This window comes from Sus scrofa, chromosome 6, assembly GCF_054392235.1.
Source record: "Sus scrofa isolate SSC_HxYL_T2T_F1_AM1 chromosome 6, Sscrofa_HxYL_maternal_Yorkshire_Landrace_v2.0, whole genome shotgun sequence".
In the NCBI taxonomy this organism is placed as follows: domain Eukaryota; kingdom Metazoa; phylum Chordata; class Mammalia; order Artiodactyla; family Suidae; genus Sus; species Sus scrofa.
In genome coordinates this window covers 33286034-33307862 of record NC_139388.1, presented here as the reverse complement: position 1 = coordinate 33307862, position 21829 = coordinate 33286034, and the positions used below count along the sequence as shown (strand labels likewise).

General features: G+C 37.1%; 1 protein-coding gene across 10 annotated transcripts in view; it reads right to left on the bottom strand.

The window, feature by feature from the left end:
* RPGRIP1L (RPGRIP1 like) overlaps positions 1-21829 on the bottom strand; it is a 343331-nt gene that overhangs the window by 276094 nt on the left and 45408 nt on the right. For 9 of the 10 annotated variants that reach the window (XR_014805894.1, XR_014805895.1, XR_014805896.1 and 6 more), the window contains 8 exons: positions 19873-20325; positions 17069-17220; positions 13655-14033; positions 10019-10209; positions 9823-9903; positions 8522-8623; positions 7470-7629; positions 6128-6201 (listed from right to left, as the gene is read on the bottom strand). Coding sequence is in view for 7 of the 10 variants with exons in the window: in XM_084960288.1 (XP_084816414.1) it covers positions 6128-6201; positions 7470-7629; positions 8522-8623; positions 9823-9903; positions 10019-10209; positions 13655-14033; positions 17069-17220; positions 19873-20325 (1592 nt within the window). In the remaining 3 variants the exon portion in view is untranslated. Of the gene's footprint in view, positions 1-2329; positions 5098-6127; positions 6202-7469; positions 7630-8521; positions 8624-9822; positions 9904-10018; positions 10210-13654; positions 14034-17068; positions 17221-19872; positions 20326-21829 lie in introns of those variants that run through there. The other variant, XM_021097101.2, reaches the window with a different exon arrangement.

Here is a 21829-nt window from a genome sequence, read left to right as displayed (position 1 = left end):
TCAGCCTGTGATTTCCCATTCTTACCTGTGGCTACACTTTAAGGAATCTGTGACTTGAAGGCAATATGTTTAGTTTTGAAAATTGAAAGCTGCATTGCTTAAATGGTAAAATTAGAGATAATGTGAAAGGAAGATCGCTAATTCTTTTTTTTATGCCATGGCAGATGCAAATTTTTGGTTTTGATGTCTATTTTGAGGACCTAAAACAAGGGTTTTAATCAATGTATTATACATCAAATTGATACTGTTAACTTCTGATTATTCGAATTAATAAAATATTCATAGAGAAATGTCCAAAGTTTTACATTTCTCAGACTCCCCCCCCCCATTAATTATCATGCCTAGAAGCTTTTTAGTAAAAGCAGCAGTCATCAGGCTGACGGAATTTGACAGGCCAGCAAGGCCCAATTACACTGGTGCTCTGTGGCACTTTGATGTCCTGGAAAGAAGAGAGATAGGGGCAAATTGGGTAGCACATTATGTTAATGACTTGATTTAATCCAGCCACTAAACTTTATGTAGCCTGTTAAAAAAGATGCTAACACTAATTATGCCACTTTGGAAAGGAAAGGAGGGGACAAGCATTTCATTCTGACAAAGTGAAGCTCATAAATGTTGTAAATGAAATGAAACAAAATGAAGTAATCTATGATTAATTATACATCACAGACACGAAGAAAAGAGGAAGAACCAAGTAATATGTCTAAGTCCTGGGAAATCCGTTAGATTCCTTTTAAGGATCAACATTTCTCAGAAATTACTATGAGCTGTCAGAGTCTATAACATGAAAAAAAGAAATGGGATGATCTTAAATTGCTTACATAGTGCAGCAGATAATTCAAATTCATAGTGTAATTGGCATAAATGATATTTATCTAGGACACTACTTCTAGTCTCAATTTTGTGACATTATAGCTATTGGTAAAGGCAATTTAAAAAATTTCTACAAGATGGAGATAACCACAGAGTAGAGTTATTTAACTACTTTTAAACTAGTCTCTGTGTCTCTAATTTACTCTTGACATGACTGATAGCATGATCTTTTAAAATGTGATGCAAGAGTGTAAACTCCATAAAAGCAAGAGACTTATTTCTCTCATTCACTGCTAAATCCCAGTCCCAGACTAAGGCTTGGGACATGATAAATACTCACTAACTACCTGTTTAATGAATGAGTGGTCTTCTTCCCTCACCCTTAAAAATTCTCACTGGCTGCTCATAGAACTTCGGGATGGGCTTCCACCTCCTCAGCTGATGCACGGGGGCCTCAATGTTCTGGACAGGGCTATATTTTCACCATTTTCTCCTGGGGCTGCCCATTTTTGCCATAGGTTTGGCCCATCCTAAAACTATTCTGATTCCTAGGACAAGCCACACACTGCATTCTCTCAAATTTTTCTATATCTGCTATATAATTTAACAAAACTAAATTTCACCTATTAACATGAGATGCTGGTCAGTATGTTCTACTAAAAGTAGAAATTTTATTTATTTATTTTTGTCTTTTTAGGGCTGCCCAGGCAGCATATGGAGATTCCCAGGCTAGGAGTCGAATCTGAGTTGTAGCTGCTGGCCTACACCAGAGCCACAGTAACGCCAGATCTGAGCTGCATCTGCAACCTACACCACAGCTCACAGCAACGCCGGATCCTTAACCCACTGAGTGAGGCCAGGGTTGGAACCTGTGTCCTCTTGAATGCTAGTCAGACTCGTTTCCGCCGAGCCGTGACAGAAACTTCGTAAAAAGTAGAATTTTTAAAAGCACATGGGAGTTGAGGAGTTCACATTGTGGCTCAGCGAAAACGAATCTGACTAGTTCCCATGAGAACGCAAGTTCAATCTCTGGCCTCACTCAGTGGGTTAAGGATCTGGCATTGCTGTGGGCTGTAGTGTAGGTTGCAGATGCGGTTTGGATCCCGTGTTTCTGTGGCTGTGGTGTAGACTGGCAGCTACAATTCCGACTCGACCCTAAGCTGGGAAACTCCATATGCCATGGGTGCCGCCCTAAAAAGACAATTAATTAATTTAATTAAATAATAAAAAAATTAAAAGCACATGGGAGTTGATCAGTGGCTACCAAGGCATAAAGCACTGCTTAGAACAGGTGCTTGCTTTAAATGATAGTCACATTATTGAGACAGCATCTAAAACCACTATAGGAAACCACATTTTGAATGACAGTGAAGGCTGTATTAGGCTGAAGCAAAGTAACATAAATTATTTTTCTGGAAGTAATAAGAAAAAAACCCAGTTTACACCAAAGGAAAAATATATGTGTATATCAGAATTAGTTGAACATTTTAAAGGAATATTTCTTTCACTAAACTTCTTTGTTAAATCAAAGTTCTTTATTCTTTGTTAACAGTAACACACAATTCCACTGAGATCTAGCAATGCTGTCAACATTCACATGATTCTGCTGAAAGTCTGATATAGGGTTTCTTAATCTCAGCACTATTGACATTTTGGGGCAGATAGTTCTTTGTTGTGGGTCCTGTCTTTTGCAGCATGCTTAGCAGAAACTGACTACTACCTGACTTTTCATGCCAGTAGCAGTCCCCCCCAGTGTGACAACCAAAAATGTCTCCAGGGCCAAACGTCCTTTAGGTGACAAAACTGCACCCAGTTGAAAATCATTGGTCTAAGATGATATATTTAGATAACATCTTCCCATAGTTTGGAAGTTACTTTTAGATGATGAATACATGTTTGGAAAATAAAGTTAACTGTTGCAATGTCTCCCTAGTATCTCCTGCATAAAATCCAAGACATTTGGTCTTCTCTATTGTAACTGAAGCCTTCAATTCTTTTATACAGAAGGCTGTTCTAGTTAATTGAAGTAAAATTGTATTTTTATTGAAGGATAGTTGATTTAAAATTTTGTGTTGATTTCAGGTGCATAGTAAAGGGATTCGGTTATACATATATGTGTATATATGTATTATGTTTCAGTTCTTTGCCATTACACTTAATGTATTCTTGATTTCTGAAACAATGTGCATCCCTGACTACTAGAAATGTACATTATTTTCTCCCCATTTTGGAGGTTTCACTGTTAAAGGAGGACACTCCTTTCTAATATGTGACTGACCAAAGCTGAATGGGTCAAGGGTGCACCACTGATAGAGACAGACCCAATCCAGAGGCTGGGTGTGGCTAATCAGAGCTTTCTCCTTGATGCTGGGTATTCTGTGTGGCTATCTTTGGGTAATAAGCAAGTGAAACAGAAAGAGTCGGCCTAAAATGAGAAAAAGCAGACATGAAACTCATGAGAAAGAGGGTGGCTCAGCTCATGGGCATATCCTCTATGAAGTCTATTAAAAAAGTCACTCTTTCTTCTGAACTTCCTTAATTAGTAGCATGACTGTTAGCAAGTTACTTTAAGATCTCAGTTTACTCATTTGGAAAATGAGGAGGATGGGCCCAAAACAGCTTTATTATTTAGCTCAGATATCTGACTATTAATTATTGGCACAGTCTCCTGACATTGTTTTATACTGTAATTTAACTGCTGAATTACTACCTGACTTTTCATGATCACATCTTCCAATTAATGTGATGTTCCCTGAGGACAGGGCCAGAATATACCATGCTTACTTCCTTAGGGAGGAGTGATCACAAACCACAGACTAAATTCCTGGGAATCACTGAGTTACAACAAGAGAGATGAGTGCTGTTTGTAGCTTGACTAGACAAATATATCCCTTGGTACTGGTCCTAGGATCTTAAGGAGGGATCGCTTGCTATCCCTTAGACCTGAGGACTGATTCAGTTCATAATTCTCACATTTGTATGTTCAAAAGGCTAAATCATATAAGGTTTCAAAAAAACCTGACAAAGTATGCAAAGAGTCTTTCAGAAGAATTAATGAGAAAGAAACGTGAGTTATGTGAGAACGAAATCGCTGAATCAGGCTTGCAGGCTTACTATTCTTTCTTGATGTAATGAATGGAGTCTTAGTAAAATGATGTGATGGTTAATTTTACGTGTCAACTTGATTGGGCCACAGGATACCCAGACACTTGGTCAAACATTATTCTGACTAAGTCTGTGAAGGTGTTTCTGGATGAGATTAACATCTGAATTGGGGTAAAGTTGATTATACTCCCTATCGTAGGTAGGGCTTGATCTAATCAGTTGAAGGCCTGAACTGAAAAGGTTGAGAAACAGGGAACCCTTCTGCCTTAAGCTGGCACACTGATCTCTGCCTACCTCTGGCCTTAGGACAGAACTGAAACATCTACTCTTCCTAGGTCTCCTGTCTGCCTGCTTTTGGACTGGAACTCACATCATATGTTCTCCTAGTTCTCAAGTCTTTCAACTTATACTGGAACTAAGCCATTGGCTCTCCTGGGTCTCCAGCTCATAGACCGCAGGTCTTAGAAACTAATACTCTCCATAATCATGCGAGCCAATTCCTTATAAAAGAGCCTCTTTCATATATATTATCCTATTGGGTCTGCTTTTTTGGGAAAACTCCAATACGAATGGCTAGAAAGCTAAATCTCATAAAGGTACTCATTTTCCTATTGATTTACATTGTCAAAATTCCTAATAGAGGGTAGAGAATTTCTATTCACTGAAATAAATAAATTTATTTTGATTAAATAATTTGACAATTTCAGCTTTGACAAAGCAAAAGCATTAAACTGAATTGAACTAAATGCTACAATTACAAGTCTTAGACGCAAGATTCCTTCCTTGATTTATCAATTTTGAACTTATTGTTCAAAATCTTTATTAGATTCCATATATCAGGAGGCTATAGGTTTGATGATGTTATAATAATCATATTATGATAATAAAACCTTGGACAGATGAAGTGTTCTGTTTGTATTTATTAATCATTTGTGTTTATCTACCACAGAAACAATGGGTTTCTCTATTTTGTGGAGGCATCTGTGACAACTGAAATGTTTCGTTCTGTGGGTCTGTTCTGTGGAGAACGCTAAGAATGTAAGATTTTTTTTTTCCTTTTTCAGCCACACCTGTGGCATATGGAAGTTCCCAGGCCAAGGATCAAATCCCAGCTGCTGCTGCGACCTATGCCACTGCAGAGACAACACCAGATCCTTATTCTGCTGCCACAGAAGAAATCTAAATGTAAGATTTTGAGTTGAAATAAGTATTGCAATTCTTTTAAATAAAGTTGAGATTCTAATAAAAGAATTACACTTAATCATTTCAAGAAACAATATAGATGAATAGAAAAAACTAGGGTTTTTTACTTTACAAAAATGATTTCCCTCTTTACAAAGAAAAATGCTCTGGTAAGTGGTATACTTCCTTTGTAAATTAAAATATAATTTTCAAAATTTCAATTTACACACTACTCTTCAGCAACGCACTGTAAAACAAGCACAGTATATCTATATGAAATTAATTACCTCCTAAGAAGGTTTATTTTTTTGGCAGAATAAAATAACTTTAATAGCTTATCACTGGACATATATAGATATGAATAGTCTATGAATTCATATATGTAAGTTATTATAGTTTTAAATGAAGTCTCACATTTTGAGTTCTTTAAAGTTTAGATTTAATACATCTTTGTACAATGGTTCTGAAAAGAAGTTGGCCAAGTCATTTGGTTTTAGCAAGTAACTGCTGAAGCTAGTGGTGTTAGGTACTCTTAACATATACTCAAAATAATGCTTACATGGTATGGCCCATTACATAATGAAACTGTAAAGAAAATTTTCTTGTACTAGATGATTACCTGGTTAAGATTATCATAATACATTAAAATTTTTCTAGAAATATCTTGCCTTAAGATTTTCATATATGGGGAGTTCCCGTCATGGCGCAGCGGAAACGAATCTGACTAAGGAACCATGAGGTTGTAGGTTTGATCCCTGACCTTGCTCAGTGCATTAAGGATCTAGCAATGCTGTGAGCTGTGGTGTGGGTCGCAGACGTGGCTTGGATCCCATGCTGCTGTGGTTGTGGTGTAGGCCAGTGGCTACAGCTCCGATTAGACCCCTAGCCTGGGAACCTCCATATGCTGCGGGTGTGGCCCTAAAAAGACAAAAAGACACACACACACACACAAAAGATGTTCATATATGAAGAGTGACATATTATAAATGAAAAGCAGCTTTATTTCAGAACATATCAGGTTACTGACCTGTCTGACGTTCTTAGAGATGGGAACTGGAATAATACACTCATCACTGTCAGAAGCTGATTTGTCCTCTTCATCTGTTAAAAAATAAAATTACATTACAATATACAACTGTATTTGTACCCTATGAAATGGAGAGAAATAAGCATACATTCGAAGGATAACCTTAAAAGAACAATATGATATTCATGTCTGGATTTTTTTAAGCAGCAAAGGTATTCACATTTAGATTACATTCTAGAAAAGAGGAAAAAGAAAATTTCAAGTTTAGCTTTAGTAGAAACAAAGGAAATAAAAATACAGCTGCTTCTAGTCCAAAATTAAAAACAATTTTTTAAAAGAGAGAACATGGTAATAACGTTTTCTAACAGCTTACTTAATACTACTGTGCAAAGGCAAAATTATACCTATTATTTAAAAACATTTTGAAAAGTTTTACAGCTTTATTGCAGGTAAACTGACATACAATAATAAACCACACAAATTTAAAGTGACAAATTTGTATCTACATTTTGAAAATATGTATTTTGACAAAAATATAATTCTGTGAAACCATCATGACAATTAAGATAGTGAACACATCTATCACTCTCCGAATTTCCTTATGCCCCCTTGTAATCTTTTTCCTTCTGTAGTTTACTATTCTCAATTGTCCTTTTCTAGGCAACCATCTAAATGCTTTCTGTCATAATACTGACAGAAATTGCCTTTTCTATATATTTATATAAATTAAACTGTGGGTTTTGTTTGTTTGTTTGTTTGTTAGGGCCTCACCCGCAGCATATGGAGGTTCCCAGGCTATGGGTTGAATTGGATCCCTCAACGCGGGATCTGAGCTGTGTCTGCGACCTACACCACAGTTCATGGCAATGCTGGATCCTTAACCCACTGAATGAGGCCAAGGATCGAACCTGCGTCTTCATGATTACGAGTCAGATTCATTTCCAAAGAGCCATGATGGGAAATCCTAAACTGTGTTTTTAAGTTATCTTTTTTTGGTCTGAGTTCTTTAAATTTTTAAAGAGTCAAGTCTTCTAGAATAACTCAGATAATAGTACTGAGTCCAAAGAGAATATAAAGCCATTTAAAATATAAACTGGGAACATGGTCAGCAATAATAACTTGCATTTGTTGTGGTACGCCACGTTGAAATAAGAAGAAAAGCAATAATTCCACCTGACTGTAGCTGACCAGACTGAGACATATTCCATCATTTCTGTCACGAAACAGCTATCGTGAGGTAGGGTCACTATTAAGTGAAGATGTTTGATGAGACATGCGTGTTCTAACAGGTTAAATAAAGCAGAGTTAAGCAGATATATGTTAATTTTATGAAGAAAGTCACCTCCTGGTTCTAGTTCTTCAGTTATTTCTGTTTCATCTTCAGAAGAAGTCAAACTTTTTCTGGCAAGCTGACCCTCAGAGAGTAAAGACACATCATCTTTTACTTGTTGCATTTTCTCAGTTTTCTCTTTAAGCTGATCGATACTGTTTTCCTGAGAAACCTGAAGAAACAAAAGCATACTGATATATTATTATTTAGATCACATTTACAGTGTACTAGCTGAAGCACTTGAATGATAATTAAGGCATATAAATATAGAAGTATGCAATATAAATATAATTCATTAGAAAATAATCACATAAGCTGTACAAATGAAAATATGTACATAAATTAAAATCTGATTATAAACTGAGAATAAAACAGCATAATCTCAAAATAAATTTTACATTATACTTTAACTCACACGTGTATTTACTACCTACTAATATCTTCATAATTGTAGCTTTTATACTTTTCATATTTTTTGACCTTTCTATTCCAAGGAAGTCGTTTACAAAAATAGGATCAATGACATGATTTCTTTCTTTCTCTCTCTCTCTCTCTCTCTATCCCTCCCTCCCTCCCTCCCTCCCTCCCTCCCTCTCTCTCTCTCTCTCTCTCTCTCTCTCTTTCTGCTTTTTAGGGCTGCACCTGTGGCATATGGAAGTTCCCAAGCTATGGGGCGAATTGGAGCTACAGCGGTCAGCCTACACCACAGTTCATGGCAACGCCAGATCCTCAGCCCACTAGGTGAGGCCAGGAATCAAACCCGCATCCTCATGGATTCTAGTCGGGTTTGTTAACCACTGAGCCATGAAGGGAACTCCAATGATATGCTTTCTTGATCCATGTCAATGCAAAGACAAAGTCTTTTAAAAAACCTTTCAAAATAACTTAATTAATTAAATTTATTTATTTATTTTTGGCTGCACCTGCAGAAATGTGGAAGTTGCTTGGCCAGGGACTGAATCTGTGCCATGGCAGGGACCCAGGCTGCTGTGGTGACAATGCCAGATCCTTAACCTGCTGTGCTACAAGGGAACTCCCAATATCACTTTAATACAAACACGTACCTTGGGAATATGTGAAACAGTTGGCATACTGATTTCTATTTCTGGTGTATGTTCCACTTCTGGTGAAATTTCCTTCATATCTTTAGGAGGAGTAGAGGTCTCCTTATATTAATGTGAAAACAGGCATGTATGTTACTTTGTATTTATTATTAAATCTCAAATCACCCTAAGATTTTTACATATACACAGATACACACATTTAGGATTTACTCTCCTAAAAACTTTCATACATAACATATAGCAGTGTTAATTATATTTATCATGTTACATTTCTAGCACTTACTTTATAACTAGAGGAGTGTGCCTTTTGACCACCTTCATCCAATTCTCCCACCTCCACCCCCTGCTTCTGTTAGCCACACACCTATCTCTTTTTTCTATGAGCCTACCTGGTTTTGAAGTATAACTGACCTATAATACTATGTTAGTTCCTGTTACATAACACAGCGATTTGGTATCTCTATACATTTCAAAATGATCACTCCAGTAAGTCTCGTTACGTCACCACACGAAGGTATTCCACAGTTACTGACTATGTTCCCCATATTTCATACCCACGACCCATTTCTTTTACAACTGCACGTTTCTGCCTCCTGATCTTTTTCACCTATTTCTTTCCTCCCCCAACCTCTCTCTCTTCTGGCCACCACAGTTGTACTCTGTCTCTGCATCTCAGTTTCTGTTTCCTTATGTTTGTTTATTTGTTTTGTTTTTCTGGACAAGATCTCTTTACATAGTTACAGATCAAGAAAGAGAAGAGGTCTCGGTCTGAGGTACTTCAACACTTAGAGATACGGTCCAGGAGAATGGACCGGGTAGCGTTGTAGGTATGCTATCCCGGAGGCCAAGAGAAAAAGGAGCAAGTGTTCCACTGTGTCAGAAGTCACTGGGAGATTAAGATGGGGACTGAGAATGACAACTGTATATGGCACAGTAAACATCATTGTGACCTTAGCAAGAGTGGTTACGTTTTACTAGAGGGAGCAAGAAACAGTATGAGGAAAGAGAGAGAGCAGTAAGGCAAATTTTTGGAGAGTTTTGTTCTGTTTTGCTTTTTGGTATACGGGGGAAGAGTACTGGGACAGTACCGGGAGAGAGATATGGAGCCAAAGGAGGGTTTAGATCAAAGAGTAAGAACACTTAACACCTACACTCACAGTGCCAAATTACAAAGTTAACATTTTAAAGGAGGAAGAAGTATTTCATTCGTTTCCACTTAAATCAGGTAAGGTATACAATATTGTTCACTTCAAATATTTATTATGGGGGAAAAATCAGTATTTTGAGTGTTTACTACTTACAGAATGCTGATGTGGTGTGATATCCACAAAAGACACCCTCTTATCTTTAGGGGCTAAACGTCTTGGTTTAGGTTTTGGTGCCTAAGATAAACCAATACGTCAAACTGAGTGTGATAAGCATAGCTTTTAGATACATTTCTCTTTTATTTAGCTTTTTATTAAGTGTTATAGGAAATTCAAAGTCACTGTTACTCACTACAATTAATGTGCTAACAGAGGATGTTGGAGGTAGTCTTTGAACAACTTCAGACTCTTCTTTGTGTATGAAATTTCCTAAGTCTTCAGTTGTTATGGCTCCGCTTGGTGGAAGGTAAGCAAATTTCCATTTAAGTATAACATGGATAGTTCCTGCTGGATGCTTTTTATGATCTGTTAACTCAAATATTCCTGTCAAATTACAAAAGTAATTGTAATTAATGCTAGAGTGAAGTTTTATTGCTATAAGACTTAAAGAAAAGCAAAGACAATTACCCACAACTTTAAAAATAAGTTTGGCTTTTACAACTCAAATGACTTAAGAGAAGAAAATAAGGCACAAAAGTCTATGATAGGTTCATCTGTCAAGCAGAATGCTTTCAGAAGTTAAAGCCTCAAAGATAGTATTCATTCAAAGATGAGAAAATTGATTTATAAATATTTTAATTTACTGAAATTAAGTTCAGAGATTCTTCAGAATTCTTAGCCTTCCTCTAAGATATTATCTGGGTTATAGCTCAAATAACAATCTCCATTTTGACTTGATATTCTCGTGTCTTTGTAGAAAAATATATTAAAACTTCAACATTTCAAATAATTTAGGTATCTAAAGAAGTCTTGTATTATGATATAATTCTATTATAATTTTAAATACATTTTACTGGGATTTGTTAAATTACTCTAAATTAATAGTAGCACAGCAAAAAATATGTCCATTAAGTAAACAAACCATCCAAAATATATAGCGTTCATGAAAAGTATTACCTAGCTGAATCTATAATATCGAGTCACACATTTTAATCATTATACTAGAGTTTTTAGCATGAAAATTCCTGACTTGAAAAAAAAATACCTACACTTTAAGCTAGCTTTTCTTTAGGGGTATCCTTCACTTGGTTCCCAAATGTTTGACATTTCTTTTAATGGCTGGCCAGGAAAGAAAAAACTAAACCACTCTAGACTTCAGGTAGAAAAAAAGGTATAGGTGGAATATAGGAAGATGAAAAACTTCTAATATAGGTCTGATGGGATTTACAGAATGGCTGCGTGAAGAGATCAGTAAATCCTTTCCATAAAAATCAGTGATAGAACTGGATAAAGTGATCAAAAATAATCTCTTAAGAACTCTGAAAATTGATCAAAGTATATAACAAATTGAGAAGCATTTATTCAAGAAAACCTACTGAACCTCAGTAAGAACAGCAGAAGTCAGAAGAGACCCTGGCTGACTGTGAAACCGGCAGACTGTCTGAACTTTGAATGTATTACCCAAACCACACACTGACTCATAGGCACAGGGTAGAAGCCTGCTAGCTCAAGGTGTTTAAACACAACTTTCGATAACTACTGGCTGACCACTAAACTATGCTCAGGCTTAAAATTAAAACAACTTAGCAGAGACATGAGTGGCTATAGGGAGGGGGAAGAAACTATAGAACTAGGCCAGGCAAGTCACCAAACAAACAACAGCAGCAACAGTAGAACCCTGTGGAGGGCTGGAATACAGGGTTCCTGCAAAACAGTGTCAAAATGTCCAGTGTTAAACAGAAAAAACAAAACTTCATAAGGTATGCCAAGAAACAGGAGAACGTGCTACATACACACAGACAAAAAGTCATCCACAGATACCTTCTGAGGGCATCCAGATTTTAGACTTAGTAGACAAAGACCTCAGAGCAGCTATGATAAATATGTTCAAAGAGCTAAAAGGAACCACATTTAAAGGATTACAAAGTGTGATGACAATAACTTATACAATACAGAATATAATAAAGAGATAGAAATCATAAAAAAGAGAACTAGAATATATTGTACAACAAAGGGATCACAGCCAATAGTTTATAATAACTATAAATAGAGTATGGCCCTTAAAAAACTGTGACTCATGGAGTTCACATTCTGGCTCAGTGGAAATGAATCTGACCAGCATCCATGAAGACACAGGTTTGATCCCTGGCCTCACACAGTGGGTTGAGGACCTGGCATTGCCCTAGGCTGTAGTATAGGTCGCAGACGTGGCTCGGATCCCATGTTGCTGTGGCTGTGGTTTAGGCTGGCAGCTACAGCTCTGATTCAACCCCTAACCTGGGAACCTCCGTACGCCGTGGGGGTGGCCTTAAAAAGACAAAAAAAAAAAAAGATGTGAATCACTATACTGTACACCTGTAACATATAATATGGTACATCAACCATATCTCAATTAAAAAAAATAGAAATTCTGGAGTTGAAAAGTACAATTACTGAAATGAAAACATTTAATAGAGGAGTTTGGTAGGAGAGATGGAAACTGGCAGAAGAAAGAATCAATGAATCTGAAGATTGATGAATAGAGATTATCCCATGTGAAGAGTTTGAAAAGTGAAGAAAAATGAACAGAGCCTCGGAGACCTGAGTGTACCATTAAACTATGAACATATGTGTAATGATAGTCAAAGAAGGGGAAGAAAGGGCAGGAAAAATAACTGAAGAAGAAACAGTACAAAACTTCCCAGATTTGGTGCGTAACCATACACTACACATAAAGAAGCTCAACAAATACCAAGCAGAATAAGCACAGTGATCCATATCTAGTCACATCATAGCTGAACTGTTGAAAGCCAAAAAAGAAAAAAAGGAAAAACAAAGGGAAATCTTGAAAACTATCTTGTACAAAGGGACCATAATACAATTAACAGATGACTCCTCATTAGAAAAGACAATGGATGCCAGAGTCAGATGTCTGATGACATGGTCTTCAAGAAAATAAACCTGACAACTAAGAATATGATATCCACCAAGACCATCCTTCGGAAAATAAAAGTTAGATAAAAGACACTCTCAGGTAACAATGACTAAGTGAATTCACTGCCAGCAGGTCTGACTTACAAGACATATTACAAGAATTTCTTCAGGCTGAAAGGAGTGACAGCAGACAGTAACTCAAGTCAACATGAAACAACAGATATGAATCAAGATCATCACATAGGTAATTAGAAAAGACAGTATAAATATATGTTTTTCCTAATTTATTCTCTTCACTAATTTAAAAGACAATTGCATAAAACAGTAACTTTAAAATGATAATATGGGACTTGTAATATGTAAAGATAAATGACAAAAATAGCACAAAAGTTGGTGAGGAAATGGAGCTATCTGAATAAAATGACACCAGACAGTAACTCAAATCCATATGAAATAATAAAGAATACCAGAGATAGTGTATTTTCCTGTAATTATATATATCCCCCCTTCTTTTAAAGGACATAAGGTTATATAAAGCAATAATTATAACATTGTATCTGTTGGGTTTATAACATATACAGTCATACTACATGCTCATATATGACAACAGTATCACAAAGGAGGAGGGAGGGAATGGAATTGTATTGGAACACAGCTTCTAAATTTTAATAAAGATATTAGTTTTAAATTTAAGTTGATTGTGGCAAGTTGAAGTGCATGTTATAATCGCTAGAATAACTACGAAGAAAATAAAAATATATATATAATATTGTAGGCCCAAAGTTTAAGATTATCTGAGAAGGCTAGGAAGGTTAGTTATAAACAGATCATATCTGGAACACTGAGGTATAATTTAGGGTGTTTTGGTTTTTTTTTTTTTTTTTTTCAATTTAATGGATTCAAGAAATAGGCTTACCTGAAATGCACCTGTCATGTGCCAGTGAAATCAGCGGCACACTGACTTTTCCTATGTAGATATTCTCCTGGGTATCACTATCATCGAACACATAAAAACTCAGAGTCTCTGACTTAAGATATCGATCCAAATCCATATTCATTGGCACTGGGAAACACATATGATCATCGAACTGTGGATCATTGCTACTGGGAATGATGGCTGTATCATGGTCTGCAAAGTCAAAAAACTTGTACACAACATATGGGTGTGGCTGAAGGTGGCTTTCTCGGGACTGCAGGTGGTTGCAACATTTTATTGTAATGTGAAGTTCATTTAAGTTGCCATCTGTGGAATCAGTAGAACTGAGCTGAGCAGGGTTGGGCGCTTGCTGACTTAACTGTGAAAACATACATATTTTATATTATAGTAATAGCACAATGAAAAGAAAAACAGCAGCTGCCAACCCCCAAACAAAATAATTTTGTAAATGGACAAAAAGCTGCATATTTTCACTTCACAGTGAACTTCTCAGTAAAAGATTCTTTTTTTTCAATTTTTTAAAATTTTTCAATAGTTACTTCCCCAATATCAGTAAGATTCTTGACTCATATTCAAAACCAATATTCTCTAGAACATGGGTCACAACTGCTATTAGCAGCAAACACAGAAGATTGAGCATACATGTACAGATTGCTATTAAAACCAATAAAGCCAAAAAAATAGTTAATCTGATGATCTTTAATGCAATCTAGTAATTAGCAAGTAAAGTGAGCAGATGGGTTCAAAGACAAACGTCCCCATTTCACAAATGTATTAAATGTTAATCCTTCAATCATTCCATTTATTCTGATCATATCCCTTTTTTTTTGTCTTTTGTCTTTTTTGGGGCCGCACCCATGGCACATGGAGGTTCCCAGGCTAGGGGTCTAATCAGAGCTGTAGCTGCTCGCCTATGCCAGAGCCACAGCAACACAGGATCCGAGCCGCGTCTGCCACCTACACCACAGCTCACGGCAACGGCGGATCCTTAACCCACTGAGCGAGGCCAGGGATTGAACCCACAACCTCATCGTTCCTAGTTGGATTCGTTAACCACTGAGCCAAGATGGGAACTCCATCCCATATCCCATTCTTAAATGAGAATCCAAATAATTCGATGGTACCCACCCACAGAAATGTTTCTGTTATATTTGGGTTGGCCCTCAACCTGAACCAATGGGATCTGGGGAAGCAGATACCTGAGACTAAGGCAATTAGCTTATCAAAGTCTAACTGCTATAAGAACAGGAGAACAGAGTGAGAGACAAAACTTGGAGGGGTAAAACCTTGATTTGGGAAGACATTTCAGAACAGTGATAAGCAAAGAGTCATCAGGCAGTGTCAGAAACTACTTTATGGCCCTTTTGGAACTGTTACTCACGTAGCCAGTAAGTATATAAGTATTCTAGCTAACAACTGCACTAACTGCTAAGCCTACCATAGCTGATGGAATCTGGGACAAAGAATGTAGTGCCATGCCATGTGGTGTTAGGGTTTTTTTTTTTTTCCTCCACAGAGGAACCCTTCTTTCACTGCATTTCTGAATCTGGATTAACCATCTGGAACCTCTGATTCTAGAGAAGCTTACTGGAGAAGGACAACTAGAACTGTAGTCATAGTCTCCTTGGTGGAGACATCTGGTGGTGTGGAGATGGGAAGTCTAGAGAGGGAATCACGATGCTGCTTTCCCGAGGGCTAGTTTGCATCCGGCTGCAGAAGGCTGAGTGGAATGATTTACAAAATACCCCTACCGTGTCTCTTTCTAAGTCCACTCACAAAATCAGAAATTCCAACAGTAAACGACTAATTAAAGCCATCAACTGGGAGGCTAAAAACCTTTAAACTACAAAACTAAGTAAACACTGTGGTTTCTCTATTTCGAATTCCCTTTTCCATAGCAGCATTTCCCAAAGTGTGTTCTGTAGAATACTAGTTCAGAAAGACGATCTCTGCAAAACAGGTGCCATTCTTTAGTTGGGAATCAATGCTATATTAGTCATGGTTCTTTAAGTCAAAGTTATAGAAACTAATTCCACCCAGCAGATACAATGAAAAGAGACTTTAATATAAGGCTATAGGGTTATTTCTTAGAACTTGACAGCAGAAATATGGTTGGGTTATAGGAAGGTAAAAGGGCTGGAAAACCACCGGAATTTACTCTCCATCTAGTTTTCATTTTTCTCTGTATGCTCGCTTATTATTTTCTTTCCAGTCCCATTTTCTTTCCTCTGCTGTTTAACATGGTAGAAGATAGCTATCCCATAAAAACTCAACTTTACACGTTCCAGGCATGGAAAGTCTTGTTTTCTCTTGATTCAGAAAGCAGAATTTGACTGGCTCAGTTGTGGGCAGGTAGATATTGCAGAATTGCTGATTATAATTGGGTGGAGTGGGAAAGAACAAGATCGCCAAATGTAAAGCTGGCCACTGGGAGCCCAGCCCCGTGGATTAGTAGAGAGGGAAGTTCTAAACGAAGAAAGGGAATGATAACTTGAGCAGACATTCCAAAATGTTTCTACTCTATTGCATCCCTTTGTTACTTAACATAAGTGTACACTTTATACTTCCTCTTGAGGTTAATGTTAGACATGAGAAGTCTTAACGTCAAGGATCCTATTTAATTTTGCTCAATCCAGTGTTTTCTGCATTTATTGGATCATGAAACTCGTTTGGAAATATGGCTATTCAGACTCCATGAGACATAGTTTGGAAAATGCTGCTCTGAGGAATTGCATTTAAACTTTCAATTCATAGCAAAAGAATATTTATTTTATATTTCACTTTGCATTTCAGAAATCTAAAAGTTTTTGAAACAGCTGGGAAGAAGTTGGAAAGAAGGAGAATAACTGAAAGTCCAAAATTGCTATTCATTTCCTTAACAGTAGAAAGTGTAACGAAAGTCACTTGGTGAATAATAATAGCATTGCAGTTCTGTTTCAAAAGTGTCCTAGAGAGCACAGGGGAGTTCCTTTGTGGTGAGAAACCAATTCTACACCTTGATTGTGGTGGTAGTTATACGGCTATGTACACATGATAAGTCTGCATAGCTCCCTGCTTCTTCCTCTACACACCCACACACACATGCAGGATAAAAGCACATAAAAACTTACAAAAGCTTAGTTAATAGTACTGTACCAATGTCAATTTCCTGGTTTTGATACTGTGCTATAGTTACATAAAATACTACAATTGGGAGAAACTGGGTGAAAGCTACACAGGACCTCTTACTATTTTTGCTACTTCCTGTAAGTCTATGATTATTTCAGAATAAAAAGTTTAAAAAAGCCACTTGATGGTTGTGAAAAAAATGATTTCAGTTTAAAGCATGATGACATAAAGAAATACTGTACAATTTCTGTGTCATGAAAGAGTCTTAAAGTCAAACAAGCTTACCCATTGCATTTTCTCTGGCCCCTTAAAATTTGATGTTATATATCCCAAAGCCTTTGCCCGTTCTCGATAAAGTCGAATTGCTTGATCCATGGGAACTCTTAATCGGAACCAGTATTCCACTGTCCCAAAATTTGGGATGTCTCCTTTAGTTCCTACAAACCAATACATAACTCACTGTTAAAACAGTCCCATAAGTCAAAATATATACCAGCAAAAAAACACATCAATGGTATAATGCATTAAAACTATAAATTTTATATTGAGTCAAATAGTATATGACTCACACAAATGACGTGTGATTGGCAAATAACAGAGATAAAGAAAATAAAGTTACTTCTGCAAGTATGAGTTCCACTGTGGATGTTAAATATTATTAAAGAACTATGTCAAACTACGACTTGAGGTAGTCCAGTTTATACTATTTCAATCCTTCTGAAACATAAAGAAAAAGCTCAACACTGAACCAGATACTCCATAGATCCTTTCTGATGCTACTTTTCAAATATTTAACAAGTTGCACTCAATGTAGTCCGATAGACACAATACGAAACCTCAAAATTATAAATGTGATGTTCCATCTTATACTTTAACTTTCAAGGAATCTTTGGCACCTTCCCATTTTTCTACTGTGCCACAAGTAGAGGGAAAAACACCAGAGCGATGCCAAACGTATACTCTGGCGTGTTGGCCCGGCAGAGCCTCAGCACTCCTTAGGGTTCAGGCAGCTCTTCATCCCCCTCTGTGACCATTTCCTCTATGGCTTCCAGGAGACTCACAGGCTCTGCGCTTCCTTCACAGAAAGGAAGACTATGTCCTCATTCGGGCACTGACTGCTCTGGCATCACGGTCTGTTCACCAGTCTATTTCTCTACCACACTTGAGGGCAGGGGCCAAGTTTCCATGGATACATCCCTACCAGGGGGACTGGTACACAATGGGTACCCAGTATGTGCTGGATAGAGGATATTCATATACATACACTTTCTTGAATACACCATATTATTAAAGCTATTACCCCATCCTCTTCTACTTCATCAATTTCTTTCTCGCCAGTAGATCATGCTCATCAACATGTAAACATGATTCAAATCTAACATCATTAAAAAAAGTCCTAAAAGAAGAATATTGACACACACATATATTTGCTTGTATATGCATAAAATTTCTTTGGAAGACTTGGTAGCCTTTGGAGAGGGGACCCAAGGTGGGTGGGAGACGGGGGGAGAGAGAAGACATTTTATGGTATACATTTCTGTGCTTTTTGAACCATGTGACTATATTATCTACAATATAGATAATCAATAAAACAAAATCCCTCCCTGGAACCTAGGTCACCCTCCTTCCTTCTTGAAAAGGGTTCTTCATTTGGCCTCGAGGACACTGTATACTCTTGGTTTATCTCCCACCTCACGTGCCACTCCTCAGTTTTCTTGGTTGGCTCTTCCTCTTTCCCCTGAACTCTAGATTTTGGAGTTTCCCAAGGCTCAGGCCTTGGCCACCTTCTCTTCTTGATGCACGTTCACTCTCTATATGATATTATCTAGGCCCAAGGCTCAAAATATATTCTGTGTGCTAATAACTCCCACTTTTGTAGTTCTCTCCCTGACCTTCACACTAGTATACCCAACTGCTTAGGTGATGTTTCCACTTGGCTGTAAGGTCAGCCTTAACTTGTTCAAACACAATTCTTAGTTTTCTCCCTCAAATTTGTTCCTTTCCCAGGTCTATCTCAATAAATGGCCTCACTGATCTCCTAGTTGTTCACACCAGAAATTTTCACTGCCTCAGTTTTCCTCATTATCCTACATTTCACTGATGAGCAAATCTTTAAGTAAGAGTTAATCAAATATACACCAAATATAACCACTTCCTATCATCACTTTCATTACCATCTAATCCAAGCCACCATCATCTTTCCACAGATGAATGCAATAGCCTGATAATGGTCCTATTTTCCCTCAGGGTCCTTATAGGCTATTCCCATTGCACCCGGGATGGTTTCTCTAAAAACCTATGTGTGATCACATTACTTCCCTCCTCAAAACTGTCCAATGATTTGCATCATTCAGAGAAAAACAGAAGTCCAGACTCCTCATGATGATCTGCAAGGTTCTACAGTGTGATCCGATGGCTTTAAGACCATATCTGCTCTAGCCACTGGCCTTCTTGCTGTTCCTCCAACAAGTTGGGTCTGTTCCTCCCTTTGGCCTTAGTAGGTGCTGTTTCCTCTGCCTGAAACATCCTTCTTCTGGATCCTAGCATGGATTTTTATTCGGGTCTTTACCAACGCCACCCCTCAGGGAAGCCCTTAACTGAATTAGAAATCTTCTATCTCTCTCTTTAGCCTCTTGCCCTGCCCATTGTTCTACATATCTGATGACATATATATTTGTTTTACAGCCTGTCTTCCCCTCCGGAAGGTAAGCATATGGGGGTATGGGCTTTGTCTGTCTTATTTACCACTGATCACAGCATTTCCTAGTGCCTAGTAATAGGAATAACATGATAAGCTCTTTTAAAAAATTGCTAAATGTACCATAATTAGTGTTTAATCAAACAAAGCTATCAGTATGGTGAAGGAACATCTGCATTAATAAGCCTTTAAAAAATTAATAGCCATTGTACTGACATTATCAATGACATTTAAGACAGTCCAATTAATTGTGGGCAGCTAAGTCTGAGAACAATGTCCTTACCCTAAAGGCACCTTGAATCTGTAAGATAAGATACTAATGTGGAATGCCATGTCAATATATAAACCCATCAGGGATTCAAACATCCTAAGTTTCTAAGACTGTACTCACCAACCAAACTTGCTGTACAAAATATTCGACCGCTTTTTTCTAGAATTTCATGGAATCTCAACTGACACGCTGCAATTGTTTCATAATCTGTGCTGTAAGCTTGGTGGACCTCGAGAGTGATAGTATTTTTCTGAATGTATTGTAAGAATAAGTCATTAACTTGAATAAGATACTGAGAAGTAAAGTTATATTCTGGGTGACGGCCCCGCACAATGGGAGTTGTCTGTAGTTCAAAATCATAGAAAGCATAGGTACAGAAAGTGACAGGCTCTTTTTCTCCAGATGCCTGTAAAACTTCAGAAGAAAAGGTTACTTTGTTGATATGGATTTCAAATAGATTTTCGCCTCGTTCTAAGTGAATGGTTTCATCAAATGCATCAACGGAGTCTTCTGGCATGATTTCTGGTTTGAATTTATACTGCTTGGTGCCATAGGCAATATCCTTTAATTGGGCTGCAAGAGAAGACACACAGTTTAGAGGTTTTTAAATACTGACATATAAAGATACAAACCACCTTTCGAAGTGGTGGGAACTCTGAGTGCTTTTGGTGAATAGATTCAATCTTAAATTCTATGACTGCACATTTTTTTCTGTAGATAATGTTGTCTTGTAAAGAAACTCATCATTTACTTTTATATCACTTATTAAAACAACAAAATTACAACTTAAGGGGTAATACAGGCTCTACCAGGGAAAAGGAAAGAGAAGAAAGAAAACGGCCTTTATGAATGAAAGGCTGAGCTAAACATTTAGATCCCATCTGCTCATTTGCCTCTGCTCTATTATCTTCTCTCCCATGACGTCAATTTCTCTTTCCACTGGCTTCTTCCCTTCAGCTTATTAAAATAATATACTTTTCTACTTTGAGGGGATTAGGAATATGTCTATTATCTTGATTATGGTGGTGGTTTCAGACGCATATACATAGGCCAAAACTCACCAAACTGTACATTTTAAATATGTGCAGTTTAAAGTATGTTTATTATAAAGCTGCTTTTTAAAAAGACATGTCTCTTTCTAGATTAGAACATATCCTCATACACATACAAAAATAAACTCAAAATGGTTTAAAGACCTAAATGTAAGACCAGAAACCATAAAACTCCTAGAAAAGAACATAGGCATAAAGCACATTAGTATTTTTTTGGAGCTGCCTCCTAAAGCAAAAGAAATAAAAGCCAAAATAAGAAAATTTAAGCTAATTAAACTTAAAAGCTTTTGGACAGCAAAGGAAACCATCGATAAAATGAAAAGACAAACTACTGAATGGTTGAAAAAATGTCTGCAAATGATACGACCTATAAAGGGTTAATATCCAAAAAATATAAACAGCTCATACAACTCAATATTGAAAAACCAGGCAGAAGACCTGAACAGGTATTTCTCCAAAGAAGACATTTAGATGCTAACAGGCACATGAAAAGATGTTCAACACTGCTGATTATTAGAGAAATGCAAATCAAAACGAGGCATCATCTCGTACCTGTCAGAAAGGCTATCATCAAAAAGTCTACAAATACTGGGAGTTTGGGGTTATTAGATACAAACTATTACATTTAGAATGGATGAACAAGGACATCCTGCTGTGTAGCACAGGGAACTATATCCAATCACTTGCGACAGCACATGATGGAAGATAATATGAGAAAAAGAATACACACACACACACACACACACAACTGGGTATGGCTGAGTCACTTTGCTATATAGCAGAAAATGATAGAACATTGTAAATCAACTATAATTTAATAAAATATTTTTTAAAAGTCTAAAAATAACAAATATTGGAGAGGATGTAGAAAAGGGAACCTCTGTACACTGTTGGTAGGAATGTAAATTGGTGCAGCCACTATAAAAAACATTTTGGAAGGTCCTCAAAAAGTTAAAAATAAAACTTCCATATGATCCAGCAGTTCTACTCTGGGGTAGAATATATGTAAATAAAATTTGAAAAGA